This window comes from Silurus meridionalis, chromosome 21, assembly GCF_014805685.1.
Source record: "Silurus meridionalis isolate SWU-2019-XX chromosome 21, ASM1480568v1, whole genome shotgun sequence".
In the NCBI taxonomy this organism is placed as follows: domain Eukaryota; kingdom Metazoa; phylum Chordata; class Actinopteri; order Siluriformes; family Siluridae; genus Silurus; species Silurus meridionalis.
In genome coordinates, this window is record NC_060904.1 from 4979389 (window position 1) to 4996547 (window position 17159).

General features: G+C 38.5%; 1 protein-coding gene across 2 annotated transcripts in view; it reads right to left on the reverse strand.

The window, feature by feature from the left end:
• Window positions 1–17159, reverse strand: part of stau2 (staufen double-stranded RNA binding protein 2) — an 89928-nt gene that overhangs the window by 18702 nt on the left and 54067 nt on the right. For both annotated transcript variants that reach the window (XM_046833527.1, XM_046833526.1), the window contains exon 13: window positions 10522–10635. In XM_046833527.1, coding sequence (XP_046689483.1) covers window positions 10522–10635 — 114 coding nt within the window. The remainder of the gene's footprint in view (window positions 1–10521; window positions 10636–17159) is intronic.

Here is a 17159-nt window from a genome sequence, read left to right on the forward strand (position 1 = left end):
ATTTAAATGTACCTGCTTTGACCAAATCTCCATTTCAAGGGCAGTGAGTGGCAGAAGCCATTAATCAGCACACACTCAACAGTGTGTGTGTCTGTGTGTGTATGAATTCACACGCTCCTATAACATCACCAATCAATGGCTGTTGGCTAAACACTGACTCCTGTTAGCACTGTAGTGTTAATAAATTTAACACCTAACTGAGCACAGCTTGACGCCTTTATCATCTCCAGCACACATCCACAAAATATACCCCCCCTGGCAGATAATCAAAGAGTGCTCCATAAGCAGTGTATCTGTCAGTGTTTGTAAATTAATGTGTGTGTGTGTGTGTGTGTGTGTGTGTGTGTGTGTGTGTGTGTGTGTGTGTATGATGTAACATAGATCTAACCTTGGATCCGATGCATAAACATTTCCAAGAAATCCTGTTATTGCCCATAATTCAGTGCAAGTCTGAACGCTTTGTGTAGCTGAGTCACAGTAGATGGGATTAAACCACATCAGAGCGTGACTGCTTGTTGTACAAATCAGACGTGTGTGTGACATTTAATCCTCAGGCAGTGCATTAATCGGTACAATGTTCTGACACTGTCGTTCCTCCCACCTCTTCACCTTGTTCTCTGATGAGTCCAGAATATAGTGGTTTTTCACGAAGTCTGTTCACACTTGGGTTTCTGGGTCGGTTCAGACAAAGATGCGTTTTGGTTTGTGGTTGTCTAATTTTGTTAAACGGATCCATTAACTTTCATTTTCAAACAAACAAAACATTTTCTAGCTGCTTACATTTGTTTTCTTTCACATTTTACATGTCGGTTCCTTTTGTTTTCTTTATTTGTTCTTACATTCTTACTTATACATTTCTATACTTCCTTTTCTCCTTCCTTCCTTCAGTGCTTTTCACCGTCCTTTATTCCCTTTATCCTTCCTTTTCTCCCTTTGTACTATTCGATCTTTATTTCATTTTTTGCCTAAAATCATTTTAATTGCTATAATTTCTTTTTTCTTTCAGTTTTTGATTTAACTTTGTTCTTTTCTTTTTCTTCCTTCCTTTGTTTTCCACAATTTTCATTACTTTCTAACTTTTTTTCTTATCTTGCTATGATCTGTACTGCTGAAAAACCCGAGCTATCTTGATAACCACTAATTAGTTGGTGAGTTCTCAGGCTCAGATAACACAAAGTGTTTTTCGATGTGCCTCTCCTGCAGTATAACTGATGCAGTATTTAATACCACTGTCCCCAAACCACATGCTCTTTAAACTGTTCTCTCTGCACACGACTTGCTAGAATGATTCCTGCTGACAACTCGCAACACTTGTGTTTGGGACACCGCTCGAACTTCCTCTGAGCTTTCTTCTGGGCTTTAATGTGTCATAAGGCACTTAAAACTCAGCAATAAATACTGCATGCAATACCTGACCTACTAGAGCTTCGGGTAAAGAGCTTTTATCATTAATCACTAACACTAACCCCCTCCAGTATGTAATTACAATCACCCACTTACCCTCTCCACTTAAAAAAAAAGGGAGAGAGAGAAAGATCTAAAGCGTTAAGTGCATGTTAACCCTACATCGCCCTGCACTGCTAACGCTGTCCGTTATCAGGCTCTGTGAAGCTCTTCAGCTTTCATCACACTCCTCTTCTTCTGCAAGTTCATGTTTACATTGTCACTTAAAGCCCCAGTCATTCTCACTTTCTGTCTCACCATCTCACTCGTCTGCTGATGGCTCACTCCATCTTTCCAAGTGAACTGGATGATGGAGGGATGAGTGTGCGAGAGAAGACTGTTTACTCAGCACAATGTGATGGAAGGTGCAGTTCTCTCACATATGGATAACAGTAGAAGTAGTAATTGTAGCAGTGCTAGAGATTGTAGTAGTAGTAACAGTAGTATTTGTCGTAGTATAAGTAGCTGCAGTGGAAGCACCTAGTAGCATGGTGTGAGGACAATAACCTGGAACTCAACACAAAAAAAAATGAAGGAGGTCATTTTGGATTTTAGATGAGCTGGCAATTACTCTCATGCTCCCATTTACATCAAGGGAGCTGCTGTTGAGCTTGTACCCAGCTTCAAGTTGGAGTCCACATCTCTGAAGATCTCACCTAGTGTCTGAACACTTTTCTCCTGATCAGACAGGCACAATAGCGGCTGGATTTTCTGAGAAGACATAAAATGTCCCGTCCGTGCTAGAGGATACTGGAGAACTTGTATCGTTGTACAATTGAGAGCACTCTGACAAACTGCTTGGTGTAGTAAAGCAGCTGCACTGCTTCGGACTGTAAAGACCTTCAGAAGGTGGCGAAAACTGCCCAACAAATAATTGGCACTCTGCTTCACAACAAAAACTCTGCCTGCAAAGGGCAAGGGGTATTATCAAAGATACCGCTCACACCAACCATGGACTGTTCACCCTTTTCCCATCAGGCAGACGCTTCAGGTGTCTCAGTGCCACACAAACAGACCGAAGAATAGCTTTTTTCCTGTGGCTGTTACTGCACTGAACAGCTGATCAGACAATGTTAACAAATACATTACCGCATTGTCACTTTCTGTGCATATTGCACTGCTTTATCCACTATGCATTTTTGCACCATCCACAACTTACGTACTGTATATTCCACCCGTATGTATTCTGTATATACTGTATCATACATACATTCATACATGTACATATCTACATCATGTTATTTGAGCGCATTATCTGCTTAACCTCTACACAATCTTTGCAGTTCTGTGTAATACTATACATACCTACTGCACCTTCTGTACATTATTCACTTCCACCCCTGTACATATGGACCCATACCATTATTTATCATACTGTGATTTATTGTAAATAGGCCACTATGGTTAGATGCTAACTGCATTTCATTGGCTCTGTACTTGTACCTTGCACAATGACAAAGTTTAATCTAATTTAATCTAAGTAGCTGCAGTAGTAGTAATAGTGGTGGTAATAGTAAAATTATTTGTAGTAGTGCTAGAGGTAGTAGTAATGTCCTCTGGTGTCCTCTGCGGCCTGGGTTCGATCCCCGGTCAGGGAACCAACCCCATCCACTTTAGTGCCGGTCCCAAGCCCGGATAAATGGGGAGGGTTGCGTTAGGAAGAGCATCCAGCGTAAAAACATGTGCCAAATCTAACCTGCGGATGATCCGCTGTGGCGACCCCTAATGGGAGAAGCCGTAAGAAAGTTTAGTGCTAGAGGTAGTAGCATTAGTGGTGGTGGTGGTGTAGTAACAATAGTAGCAGTATTTGTAGTGGCACCAATAGTAACGGTTGTAGTAGTAAAACTAGTAGCGACATTAGTAGTTGGAGTTTTGTAGCAGTACCAATAGTTGTAGTAGTATTTTTAATAATAACAGTAGAAATAGTATCAATATTTTAAGCAGTAGTAGTACTTGTATTTGTAATAAAAGAAGTGGTGAAGGTGGTAATTATTGTAGTATCTATAATAATATCTGCAATATTAGTTTATTAGTTGTATTAATAATAAAAGTAGCACCAATAGTAGTAAATCTTGTGGAAAAAGGAGTAGTACTTGTGTAGTAGAAGGAGTGGAAGTAGTAGCATAATGCTAAAAATTAAGCATTCGTCTAGTTACAATATTTCACAATAGATCTACATGCTGCAAAAGATTAACATTTCTCCCTCATTTTGTAAAATGGTTTGGTCCTCTATGTGAATTTTATTTGGCTCTGTTGGTTAATCTTCCTTGAAAAAAAAAAAAAAAAAAAAAAAAAAAAATATATATATATATATATATATATATATATATATATATATATATATATATATATATATATATATATAAAAATACGAAAAAATAAAAAACTTCACACCACTTCCCATAAATACCAAACTAATCACTTGTTAACCAACTGGCTAATCTTTATGATAAGCTCCATCCTGGAAGCAAAAATAAAAAAAAAGTTTGAGTGGAAATTCCCCATTAGTCTCATTCTCTTCTCTGTAGAATGGCACCAATCCCAGGTGCTAAGCATTCGGAGATTCATGGTCACAGCATGACCGCGATTTCATGATGAAACCCTATCATCATGAAAGTGAAATTTACCATCAGGAGGAATGTACTGCTGAAAAAAAAAAGATTCAGTGACACACAGGAACAGTGTGTGTGTGTGTGTGTGTGTGTGTGTGTGTGTGTGTGTGTGTGTGTGTGTGTGTGTGTGGTGGTGGTGGTGGGGGGATTAGCTTTCACATGCTGATAAACAGAGACAATAAATAAGTGGAGCTGAGTCAAAGAGGAAAGTAAAACTAAACGATCAATGGGATTTTCCCAGCAGGCACTATACAGCAGGTGTGCTATAATACTGACCACAATAAAAAAAAATCGGGATTAATGTGTAGACTGGAAATCTGAGTAAATACAATCTAAAATGAAACTAAAACTGAATCTCCTTCTTTCCATTTGAGAGTGTATATAAACATATATTTAAAAAATATATATAAGTACCTGTAGAAACAAACACCTGTATAAGTATAAACACCTGAAATAAAATTCCTTCTTCCCCAAACTGATACAACAAAGTCGAAAGCACACTGTGTGATTTTGGCCATGGTTTGGTCGTCTGAGACAAATAAAAAAAATCCTATAAAAAGTTTCCTATAAACCTAAAATAAAATTTGTAGTCTTTGCTCGCTGGATTGACATGTTTACCGACAGCCGATGGGGTAATTTTCTCCCTTCTATGAAATTCTGTCAGATTTCAGACTTTTTCCTGCAGTGTGACTTTTCTTATTGCGACCGTCACATACTAAGAACCAGTACGAGGGCCGAACCTGCTGACGCAATTACCGTGACAACCTGTGCGAAAATGACGAGACGAGTAAGGTGCATCAAGAAGAAAAACGTATCGAGTAAGGAAGGGAAAAGGAGTGTTTGTATAATGTTTCTACTATGGCATGTCATCAACAAATTTAACACTAGATTGTTTTTGTTTGCTGCTAGTTACCATCAGCGAAAGAATGTGGGTCTGAACAAGTAATGAGGTAAAACTTCTTTTTCTTGTGTGCGTCAGTTTTTGACTGTCGTACAGTTATGACAATTGAGATCCTACAGTGTGACATAGGGATTATGTTCGTACAGTCTGACAAGAAAAAATCAAACTTAACTTAAACTTAACTTAAAATTCACACTTCATTACTTAAACTAGGAGACCCAAACCTGTTTCAGCAAAGGTATGGTTTACATGGGTTGAAGTGGAAGATCTTGCATGGCCTTCTATAGAGCTCAGACCTCAACCCTATTAAACAGATTTGGGATGAATTGGAGCACCTGAATTTATTTACGTCCATGTGGCTGAATAAGCACAAAATTCCACAAACACACTCCAAAATCTAGTGGAACATCTGCGCAGAAGAGTGGGGTTTATTAAAACAAAAATCACATACCAATCTTATGGTCAGGGGTCCAAATGTTATATAGATTTTCCAGTAACCGAAATATGCCAATCATGCAATGTTTTATCTGGTAACGAACAAAGTTATGACACATTTAACTGTGTATAACGGCCTTGAGGAGCTGCTGTTAGCACTCACATTGCAGAAACTATAAACAGTTATTCTTTTCCCAGCTTGGTTTTCTCCTTCTTGAAGTTAATAAGACAAAAAGCTGGTTACTGTAAAACCAAAACACCCCTTAATGATGTCTGAAATGTCGATACACTCGGTAAGTTTAAAACTGCAGCACATCCAGGAAATGTTTATCATGCAGTCCTTTAATGCGCTGACACGTCTAATTACACAGATAAGCATGACTATCACCAGTGCCTGCAGCAAACACACACACACTTCTACACACTTGTTTGACCCAATCAAACCATCATGTACTGGAGTTTGATATTGCTATGTGAGACGCCTACACCACTTTTCTTTTTTTTAAACTTCCTTATCTCCTTAAATGCCAAATGGCTTCATCCTACGCCGAGTTCACTACAATTCCAGCTGTCCACCATTGAGATTTTTGTAATTCAGTGTGCTAATATTTATTGCATAGGACATGCTATGAGTGGGTTTCACGCTCTATATGCTTTTCTATGTTTATTGGTGAGTAATATGTTTGGCACATAGACACCAGTCTGAGGTCCAGAGCGCTCTGGAGCAGGTTTTCATCAAGGATGTACATTGCTGCATTCATCTTTTCCTTAATCCAGACTAGTCTCCCAGTGCTGCTAAAAAAACATTCCCACAGCATGATGATGCCACCACCATGCTTCACTGTAGGGATGATATTAGCCAGGTGATGAGCGGTGCCTTGTTTTCCCCCCAGACATGATGCTTGGCATTCAGGGCAAAAAGTTCAATCTTTATTTATCATGGTCTGAGAGTCTTTCAGGTGCCTTTTGGCAAAATCAAGGTGGGCTGTCATGTGCCTTTTACTGAGAAGTATCCTCCGTCTGGTCACTCTAAAATAGGGGCCTAACTGGGGGAGTGCTGCATAGATGCTTGCTCTACTGGAAGGTTCTCCTCTCTCCTCAAAGAAACACTGAATCTCTTTCAGAGTGACCATCGGGTTCTTGGTCAACTCCCTGATTAAGGCTCTTCTCACCCGATTGCTCAGTTTTGCCAGGTGGCCCGCTCTAAAAAGAGTCCTGGTGGTTCCAAACATCTTCCATTTACTGATGATGGAGATCATTGAGCTCATTGGGACCTTCAATGCTGCAGAATTGTTTCTGTACCCTTCCCCAGATCGGTGCCTCCATACAATCCTGTCTCCGAGGTCTACAGACAATTCTTTGGACATCATGGCTTAGTTTGTGCTCTGACATGCACAGTAAACTATGGGACCTTATATAGACAGGTCTGTGCCTTCAAACCTTGTCCAATCAACTGAATTTACCACAGGTGGACTCCAATCAAGTTTTAAAAATATCTAAAGGATGATCAGTGGAAACAGGATCTTCCTGAGCTTCCTCTGAGTGTCATGGCAAAGGCTGTGTATACTTATGTATGTGATTTTTTTACATAGATTTGCAAAGATTTCAAACAAACTTTCACATTGTCATGATGGGGTATTGTTTGTAGGATTTTGAGGAAAATAATGAATTTAATCCATTTTGGAATAAGGCAGTAACATAACAAAATGTGGAAAAAGTGCTATGAATACTTTCCGGATTAACTGTGCATCCTATCTTGGGTAGTATAGATCCAATAAATGGGTACAGATGTGATCTCTGGAATCAAATATATAATATATGAAATCTGGCATTATTTATATTTTTTTTATCATAACACTGCCTACACATTACTGCGTCTGGGGGAAAGAAAACCCAATCTAACAAGCACTCATGCACTACTGCTCATGGCACAAACAAGGTTGTGTCCTAAAACGCGTTAATTTGACTTCCAGGGCTGCGCACCTCCCTCTGCAGAATGTGCACTTTATCAGAGAGGGAACTTCGAAGGGCAGAACAAAAGGGCATCCCATGTTTAGATTAGGTAACATAAGCAGTGCATTTTCTGCATGGACAAATTATCACAAAGGCACACACACACACACACACACACACACACACACACAGACAAGTGACATTTCTACTTTAACTGCTTTAAGAAAATAAAGCGTAGTAAAGAAGGCAAGGCCTAAATTTTTGCCAATTCCAGTAAATGAGCTGTGTCCTCTGCGTCAATCCCACAAAAAGAGGTGTGGCATCTTTTATGCCAGTCCCAGAAAAAGAGATGCGGCCTTTTTGTCAGTCCCAGGAAAGAAGGTGTACCATCTTTGTCAGTTCCTAGAAAAGGAGGTGTGGCCTATTTGTTTGTCAGTCCCAGGGAAGGAGGCGTGGCCTCTTTGTCAGTTGAAAAGAAAAGGGGGTGTGGCCTATTTGTTTGCCAGTTTCAAGAAAGAATGTGTGGCCTATTTGTTTGTCAGTCCCAAGAAAGGGGGTGTGGCCTATTTGTTTGTCAGTCCCAAGAAAGAGGGTGTAGCCTATCTGTCAGTCCCAAGACTGGAGGTGTGGCTCCTTTGTACATCCTAGGAAGGGAAGTATGTCCTATTCGTTTGTCAGTCCCAAGAATGGAGGCATGGCCTCTTTGCCAGTCCCAGAAATGTAGGCATGGCTTCTTTGTCAGTTCCAGGAAAGAAGGTACGGCTTCATTGTCAGTCCCCCAAAAGTGGGCATGGGTTCCTTCAGTCCCCCCAAAAAAAGCATGGCTTTGATGTTTGTCAATCCCAGAAAATAAGGCATGGCCTCTTTGTCAATTCCAAAAAAAGAAGACGTGGCCTCTTTGTTTGTCAGTCCCGGTAAAGGTAGCTTGTCCTTTTTGTCAGAAGGGATGGGCAGTATTTATGATACATGTATTTCAAATATAAAGTAGGATATTGTCATTTGTATTTGTTCGGTTTGATGCAAACGGCTTCATATTTTGTATCAAAATACTTTTTCTGTAAAATTTCTCTAGTTTAAAAACACTGTAAAATACTTTGTAAGAAGTCTTCATGATGATATCATACAAATGCCCAGACTTGTTGAGATCAGAACAGAAAACATGGTGATCAAGGTAAGAAATGCACAGGTTGCCAGCTTTCCATCAATATTTTGGATCAATTGCTATAAATTCACAGTTAAAGTTTTGGTGTTTGTTTTAGTAGCCTAGGTTAAATAGCTGACCAATTTACATAATGTTCTTAAAAACTATTCAACCAAGCGGCAGCCGCACAGTTAACGTTAGCTTGCTACCTTCGGCCTATGTTAAGTTCGTCGGTTGTGCCTAAAAAAAACAAAAACAACAATATAGTGTTTCTGTGTTGTACAACAATACATTTTAATGGCATGATATTGGTGTAACTCGCGTGGAGCAGCAGCATTTACTGTGAGCCTCTGACACACGAATACGACCGCGCGTGAAAGAGCGTAGCAGAGCTGCACACGTGTGTGTGTATTGAAAAGTATATTTCACACCACACCACACGTCGCCGTGCATGTTAACAGAAGCATTGTGCATTTTTTCCTGTATGCATGTTAACATAGCTGTGCAGCAGGGCTTAATTAAAGCGCCAGTACAAGTTTAAAGAATATTTGATCTGTTAACTGGTTGCATATGTCAGATTTATTGTATGACTCGGCCAAAGAAAAGCTGGTGTTATCAAACATTGTTTACTTAATCAAGTGAGTCAGTGTAATGCTGGGGAAAGTTTAACTAGGCCAATTGTAAAAGTAAAAGTATGTTTGTAAAAGCATTTTATTTCTATTTTGAAATAACAAAAATATAGTAGTTTGTTTTGAAACATGACGTGGCTGCTGTATTTTGTAGTTTAATTTGATACACATAAAGTTAAGATATTTGGTATTTTATTTTAAAATACATTTTCATGTATCTTTGCCAAACCCTGTTTGTCAGTTCATGAAAAAAGAGGTGTGGTCTCTTTGTTTGTCAGTCCCAGAAATGGATATCAGTGTGTGGTCACTGTGAATGAGCAACTAACCACACAAAATACATAAATACAAAAAAACCCTCAAAATAAATTTGGCCAAACTTGAAGCCATTTACACAAGAACCTCTACAGTATGATTGTTGTGTGTGTGATTGTCCGGGTTCTCAGACCGATGGGAATACGGTCCCAATCACCAGCTTCAAGGGATATGATTGAATCCTTAATCTTACAGACAGCACAGTAATGAAGGAATATAATCCCAACATTACCATGCCAACCATCTAAACAAACACCCCGATAAAATAAACTAACATTCTTAGCTCAACTGGCTGTGACACATTCTGGTTCAATGTGTTCATGTAAATAGGGCCTAGTCCATGCAGCCTGACCAGCTTCATATTCCATAAAATGTACACGAAATGGTGTAAAATGATGACCGAATCGCATATCGTGGGAGATACACTATAGTAACTATTTAAATACAATGATTGAAATACTGGAATAAGTAAATCTGATATAGTAATAGGGTATAATTGGGTATTTATGTAATATGTAATTATGTATGGCCTGTATGGCGCTGAATGAATAAAACACATACATACATATATATACACATACATACATACATGCATACATACATAGATATTCACACACTCACACACATACACAACACATACACACATTATTTATATATATATATATATATATATATATATATATATATATATATATATATATATATATACACACATACATACATACATACATATACATATATATGTATGTATATGTATACGTGTATGTATGTATTTCAGTCATTCAGCTCCATACAGATAGATAGATAGATAGATAGATAGATAGATAGATAGATAGATAGATAGATAGATAGATAGATAGATAGATAGATAGATAGATAGATAGATAGATAGATAGAGTGGCAGATACTCTGGGATAAGTGAATTTCATATAATGATAGATACACTGGTATAACTAAATCTTATAAAGATACACTCGGATGACTGAATCTCAAAGTAATATATAAATATAGTTATAAATACTCTTGGATTTTACTATAGTGATTGAAACACTGGGAGAAGTGAGTCTGATATAGCGATAGTGTATAACTGGGTACCTGGTCATGGCTGGCCTGTATGGAACTCCCAATGCCGTGGAACGTCATCTGAACAGGGGAGAGAGTGAGATACGTCACAAACTCCGTGTCTGTCTGTCTGTCCGTATATTGCACCTGAAACAAAGATACACAGCTGGATTCAATGATGACATTATAACCTGTAGTTTGAATTCAAGAATTTAAGTGTCTCTCCCTCCTTTCTTCTTCTTATTACATGAAAGAAGACAGTAAATTTAATAAAACACACACCCTACTGATAGTGTAGATCCAGTGACTGTTTGGTTTCATCCTAAATGTACAGTAATGCACTTCCTTTATTTCTCTGATAGTGTGTGTTTGTATTGCCAGGGTGTGTAGGGGAAATCCAGCCCAGTTTTCACTCTTAGGGTCTTTTAAGGACACGATAATATGTCCAACTGTACTCAACACCGGGAGGAGTGTAAGTGTGTGTGTGTGTGTGTGTGTGTGTGTGTGTGTGTGTGTGTGTATAAAGTATCCAGTCTCACCGCAGGCACTTTTTAATCATTTCATGGCTGACCTAAATACACCTCAGACAGAGAAAGAGAGAGAGAGAAATTAAGGAGAGAGAGACATGGGTAGAAAGAGAGAGAGAGATAGAACGTGTGCAAACACACTTTAAGTAAGTAATAGGGACCGGTGGATATTTTTAGAAGCTGAAAATGAGATTGCAGGACTGAATGCTGAAGAGGTTACAGTCGAGGCGTGGAAGAAGACCGTCGAGATCTTACGCAGAACCTACGCTCAAAGTAGACGCTTAAAGCACAAGATGGTGCCACAGAGCTAGCTAATATCTGCGCTAGTAGCCTGTTGAAAACAGTTGGCAACAATTAGGCCACTTAGCAATGCAGCAATTCAGCAACACTAGCGTCAAGTGTTATGCATTCGGTGCAGTTGTTTACACGTATGGATTCTAGAGAGGGAATAACGAGACTGTGTTTACAAACTTGTCTACGGTAAACGTTTTTTTGCTGCGGCAAGCCCCTCCCCATCGTCTTAAAATCCAATTATCATTATTAGTTTATCATTAGTGTATGCACAAATCATTCCAGTTGACAATCTGATCCACAACCAGCTTTTCATTGCCTTCGCACCACGGATACAGCAGCTGGCTCTTGTCAGAAAGTCAAAACCGCGTCCGGCGCTGTGTTTGCTGATGAATACCCGCTGCTCGGTTCGGCGAAGGTGAGACAGGAGGAGCTTTTGATGTGGAGAACAGACAGAGCACTGAGCCGAGCGCGCCCCTTTTTGATGTGTGGTTTCACATACGAAAGAGGAGGAAGGACACACACACGCCAAAAAGGAAAAAAAAATAAATAAGAGGGAAGAGAGAAAGAACAAACTGTCGCTCAGGGTCCATATATTCTAAACACACACCGAGCAACAGAGGGAGCTGATCCGACTCAGACACACTCACATCGAATACACACATCGTCCCGTTCACCCAGCGCCTGCAAGTGTACACACTATCATTCAATTAATAACTGCTAGAGTATTGTTTACCCTGACCGAGAGACAGACAGACCGAGTGAGAGAAGGGGGCCTAAACAGAGAGAGGGTAGTAGGAAGAAAGAGTTTGGAAGAGACTCAAGAAGAAAGAGACAGATATGAGAATAAACATGACAGATGCTTATTGTCAAGCCTGATTCATGGCTTTGTCAGAACAGTCTGGAACAAACTTCTGAATGTCTGGAACCGTCCTGGTTTTTCCATTGATGTGGGAGGGTGTATAGCTAGTAGAACATGTCCATACAGTAGTTGAGACATGTTTTGTTGCTGTCCATTTGACCCATTTTGACCAAGAGAAGGATATTCCTGTGTATATGGAGATAGCAACCTCCATTCTCTCATGAGTCCACCGACAAGCAGACTGACTCTAATAAACACTATATGGACAAAGGGTTGTGGATACCTGACTATAAGATTCTTATGTGCTTTTCGAACATCCAAATTCACATTTAGACCCATTTGCTGTTAGAATATCTATTCTGGGAAGATGTTCCACTAGATTTTGGAGTGTGCTTGTGGAATTGTGGGTGTTGGTAAAGTCAGGTACTGATGTAGGTGAGGTAAGGAAACCTGGGGTGTGCTCCAATTCATCCCAAAGATCTTCAATAAGGTTGAGGTCTGAGCTCAATAGAAGGCCACTCAAGATCTTTCACTTCACTCCAACCCAACCCATGTAAACCATTTCTTCATAAAGCTAGCACAAGGTTGTCATCATGCTGGAACAGGTTTGGATCTTCTAGTGAAGTCAATTGAAGGGGATCGGATCCAAAGACAGGATGCAATTGTGTGCCTCCAACTTTGTGGCGGAGAAACACATGGTTGGAAAAAATCAGGTGTCCCAATACTTTTGTCGATATAATGTACTGCAATAATATACTATATAATATAATGCATGATTCCTAGATATTCACAAAGCACTCATACTGAATCTGCAATCACCACAGAATAGGATCTTTCGAAAGCTGTGTCCTCCAAACATTTCTTCTTCATTTTTTCTCAGGGAGTTTTCGTTTTTCCACTCTCACTACCGACTTGCTCATTCAAAAGAGAAAATCTATTTTTGGATTTCTTTGTGATGACGTCTATTATTAAAAGGACCATACAAATAAACTTGAATTGAATAGAACTGAATATTTCCAAAGACCAAAATTGGGCATTGTTAGCACCATGCCTCAGTGATGTAGCTGGTGAAGTCTATGTAATGTGATGACGTAATTGTGTGTGTATTGTTGCAGGTCTGCTCCGATTAGAAGCGACCGCGAGCGATCCGGTAATGAGTGTGTGCGAACAGGTGGCGTTTCTGATCACTGAGCTCCGACGCTGCGCCGTGAACGCTGAGATTAAACTCGCACAAAGAGCACATTGAGGCGCGGACTCGCTAGGCTGAGCAGCCAATCATCAGTCAGTGCTCGGCCATTAGCGCACCGCGATACGGTTACAGAGGAAGCAGGTGCACACAGACCGGCTGTCCTATTAAACCACCAAAACAGTCCAGGAAAATAATATCAAAGAATTCGTAAATGAATACATGTGCACATACTCATGATAGGAATTTAGGGCGCTTTATCGCGTTTGGTAGGCAAGGCAAAACGGGAATCGTTCCTCTTCGTTAAACACCTGCAAACCAAACAATTAACAGTTGCAAAGCGAATTCAAAACTATTTCTAAAAACAAATAAAACGAGCATACAGATCTCACTGTATGACCAGGATTCTAGCTACAGTAAATAAACCAAAGCTTGTGAACACCTGACCATTAAATTCAGATGTACTTTTTTATGTATCTCATTTTGCAATTGGGGTTCGTTTGCTGTTATAATAACCTCCACTCTACTGGGAAGATGTTCCACTAGATTTTGAAGTGTGTTTGTGAGGATTTGTAATTTTATTCAGCCCAAAGTTTGTTAGTAAAGTCAGGTACAAATGTAATTGAGGTCAGGAGGACTGGAGCAGTCAAGAGTTCCAATTCATCCCAAAGGTGTTCAATAGGGTTAATGTCCAAGCTCTTTCGAGACTAATGTTGCAAACTGGTTCGAATCTAACCACGTGTGTTACCACGCCGGCGATTTCAACCTGGACATCAAGTTAGAACACAGAGCAAACATGAAATTCTGTATGAAACTGGCATATGACATATGTTTGATATGGTAAATAAATCGTTTGAGGTTTTTCGAGAGGCACGTCCTTGGCAAAAGATTGGCATTATGACTGTATGACATTTATTACATACAATGGCCTTTCCACACTCTAAACACATCCTAAAATCCAAACATATTCGCAAAGAGTGGAGATTGTTCTAATGGCAAATCTGAATAGGACGTTCATAAAACACTTTAGTCAAATGTCCAAACAATTTTTTTTGTCCCTATAGTGGATATACAGGGTAAATTCAAAGTGTTGTTATCCTTGTTTACAGGCAAGCGGAAGAATTTGGCGTCAGTGTTACCACAACAACGACACACTGTTGTCTGACATTGTACTGAGCGGCTTAGCAAGTTAGTGTTCGATCGACTCGCTTGTTTGAACAGGTATTATGTGATGTCAGTCACGACGCATTCATTACACACGAAGGGTTCGCGTCCAACGTCATCCTGTTCGGTGTGTACAACATATAATGTGGACGCTGTTTCGTCAAAGTTTTGTTGTTATATATAGTAATAGCATTCAACAGTCAAACAATTATCGTTTACTCACCTCATTGAATGGGTTACAAATGCCATTGATGTGGACATCTGCAAACACTAGCGTGTAGCAGCTTGGATGTACCTGTATGAAACGTGTGTTTTCTACACTACATGTGTTCTACACTGTATAATTGCTTTAGTAATGAAGCAAAGTTAAAAGCTTCAACAGTTGCACTGCTACACACCCCCCCACACACAACACCTTCTTCTCATTATAAAGGTCTATCTAATCTGTGTGTATTCATTAACTTGACATAAAATGACCAACAAGCAAATCGCTGACTCTGCCAACCAACTATTAATATTCATAAGCATAACCATATACTTTCTTTAACACTTCCATAGTTAAATTGCTTAAGAGAACACGGTTCAATATATAATTGTATTCACTTTATAATCAAAAAGGTGATTATTAAAAGTGATATGTTGCTAGAATGAACTTCACATTTCATCATTATTCACATATGAAATGCTTATATACAATGCAGTGGGTTATTGGGTTTTATCTGGATTCTTATACCTGCATTCACAACCCAAAAATCTCACTTTCTAGCTGATGGTTATACATGGAATGCTACATGGTCACACCTATCACTGATGAAGATATTAGTAGAAATTGTCCTAATAGATTGATTATTACTAAGTTTACTGCAGATTTTATATGGACAAATTATTATAATTTTTTAAAGGATTTTTTTTTACTTTCCAAATATGTATTGCCACAGATTTATTTGCATAAATACTTTAAAATGTACAATGATAAAAAACAAAAAACAAAAAAAACCCGTTTGATTTATAAAACAATATGTAAATATACACTACAGTTTGTGAAAAACATGACCATAAGGTTCGTATGTGCTTTTTGAACAAATAGTCCACAACTTTTTGTGGAGTTCATTCAGCCACAAAGGCATTAGTAAAGTCAGGAAGGATGTAGGATGAGAAGACATGGGCTTTAGATAAAGGGACATTTTATGTGAAATTGTAATTGCAATATAGGGAAGAACCACATATGGCTGGAAAAGTCAAGTGTCCCAAAACCTTTACATACACAGTGCAATTAACTGGTGAAGGTTAATATTAATGATGGCGAGTAATTAACTGATAAATAATATTATTAGAAAACTTTACCGTTTATTTGTAGCATCAGAAATTTTAAGTAAAAAAAAAGTCATCAATATTAGCACATTATTCTTTCAACTTTTGTTTTATTTTTGTAATTTCACTCAAAAATTGCTCCTTTCTGTTGACAGATAGATGGATATAGTGTTTTCTAGAGAAGTAAATCAGTCAAATAACTGACTCAACTATCATCACCAACTCCTTCTTATCCATAATATCAACTTCCGATTCAAGACCCTGGCTTGAGATCTAAAAAGCATTTCCGTGAACAGCTTGAAATAATTTGTTCTTTTAGAATGTACTAAAAATCAGTAAAGTCATTGATTAAAATTGTATTTTTATGAATCATCCTGCTGCTCTCACAAGGTGTTTGTGTGAAGTTTTTGCAGGGTGTTATTAAAAGCACCTGGCGTTAAACAAACCCAACTCACTGGGCGTGATGCACACAGGTGCTTCCAGTCATCAGCCACAACTCTACATTTACATTGTATTACATTTATATTTATGGCATTTGGCAGACGCCCTCATTCAGAGCAAAGTGCGTTGAAGTCTCCATCAATAAATACGCTCTGATTCTGGTTTATTAGGACATGAACTAAGATTACTATCAGTCTAAAACTGTTGTTGGAAGAGAGAGTTTAAAAGAAGAATCGCTAATTAGCATACTACTAGATAATAATAATTTCACTCCAGCACCTAGATGCCAGAACAGGGAAGAATTTTGACGCAATCACATGTGGCCAACTTCTTACAGTAACTAATGCACTTCAATCCTAATTAAATGTTTAGTACATTACAGATAGAATGCAATTTTCATCTTCTTAAAAAAAAAAAAAATAATAATAAAAATACTAGATTTTAATCTGAAATATTAACACAAGGAAGGTTGCATTGGAAAAGTTTCTGAAATATTCTAAATATTTTGTTAGTATTAAATTGTATTAGTTACTATAAAGATTTTTTATGTACAATATGACAAAAAAAAATACTAGATTGTAATCTGATCTGATTTTTTATTATGTACCATCAATGTAACGTTGGCTATTAGGAATGAATTTTCTGTGCCACCTAGATGAAGACGGGTTCCCTTTTGAGTCCGGATCCTCTCAAGGTTTTTTCCTTATACCATCTTGAGTTTTTCTTGACACTGTCACCAGTGATTTGCTCATTAGGGATAAACTTATAAAGAACAAACTTATAGACATTAAACGTATACATTCCAAATGTATAACCTCTTTTCTCTGTAAATCTGCTTTGGAACAATGTCCACTGTTAAACATGCTCTACAAATAAAAAGGAATTGAAT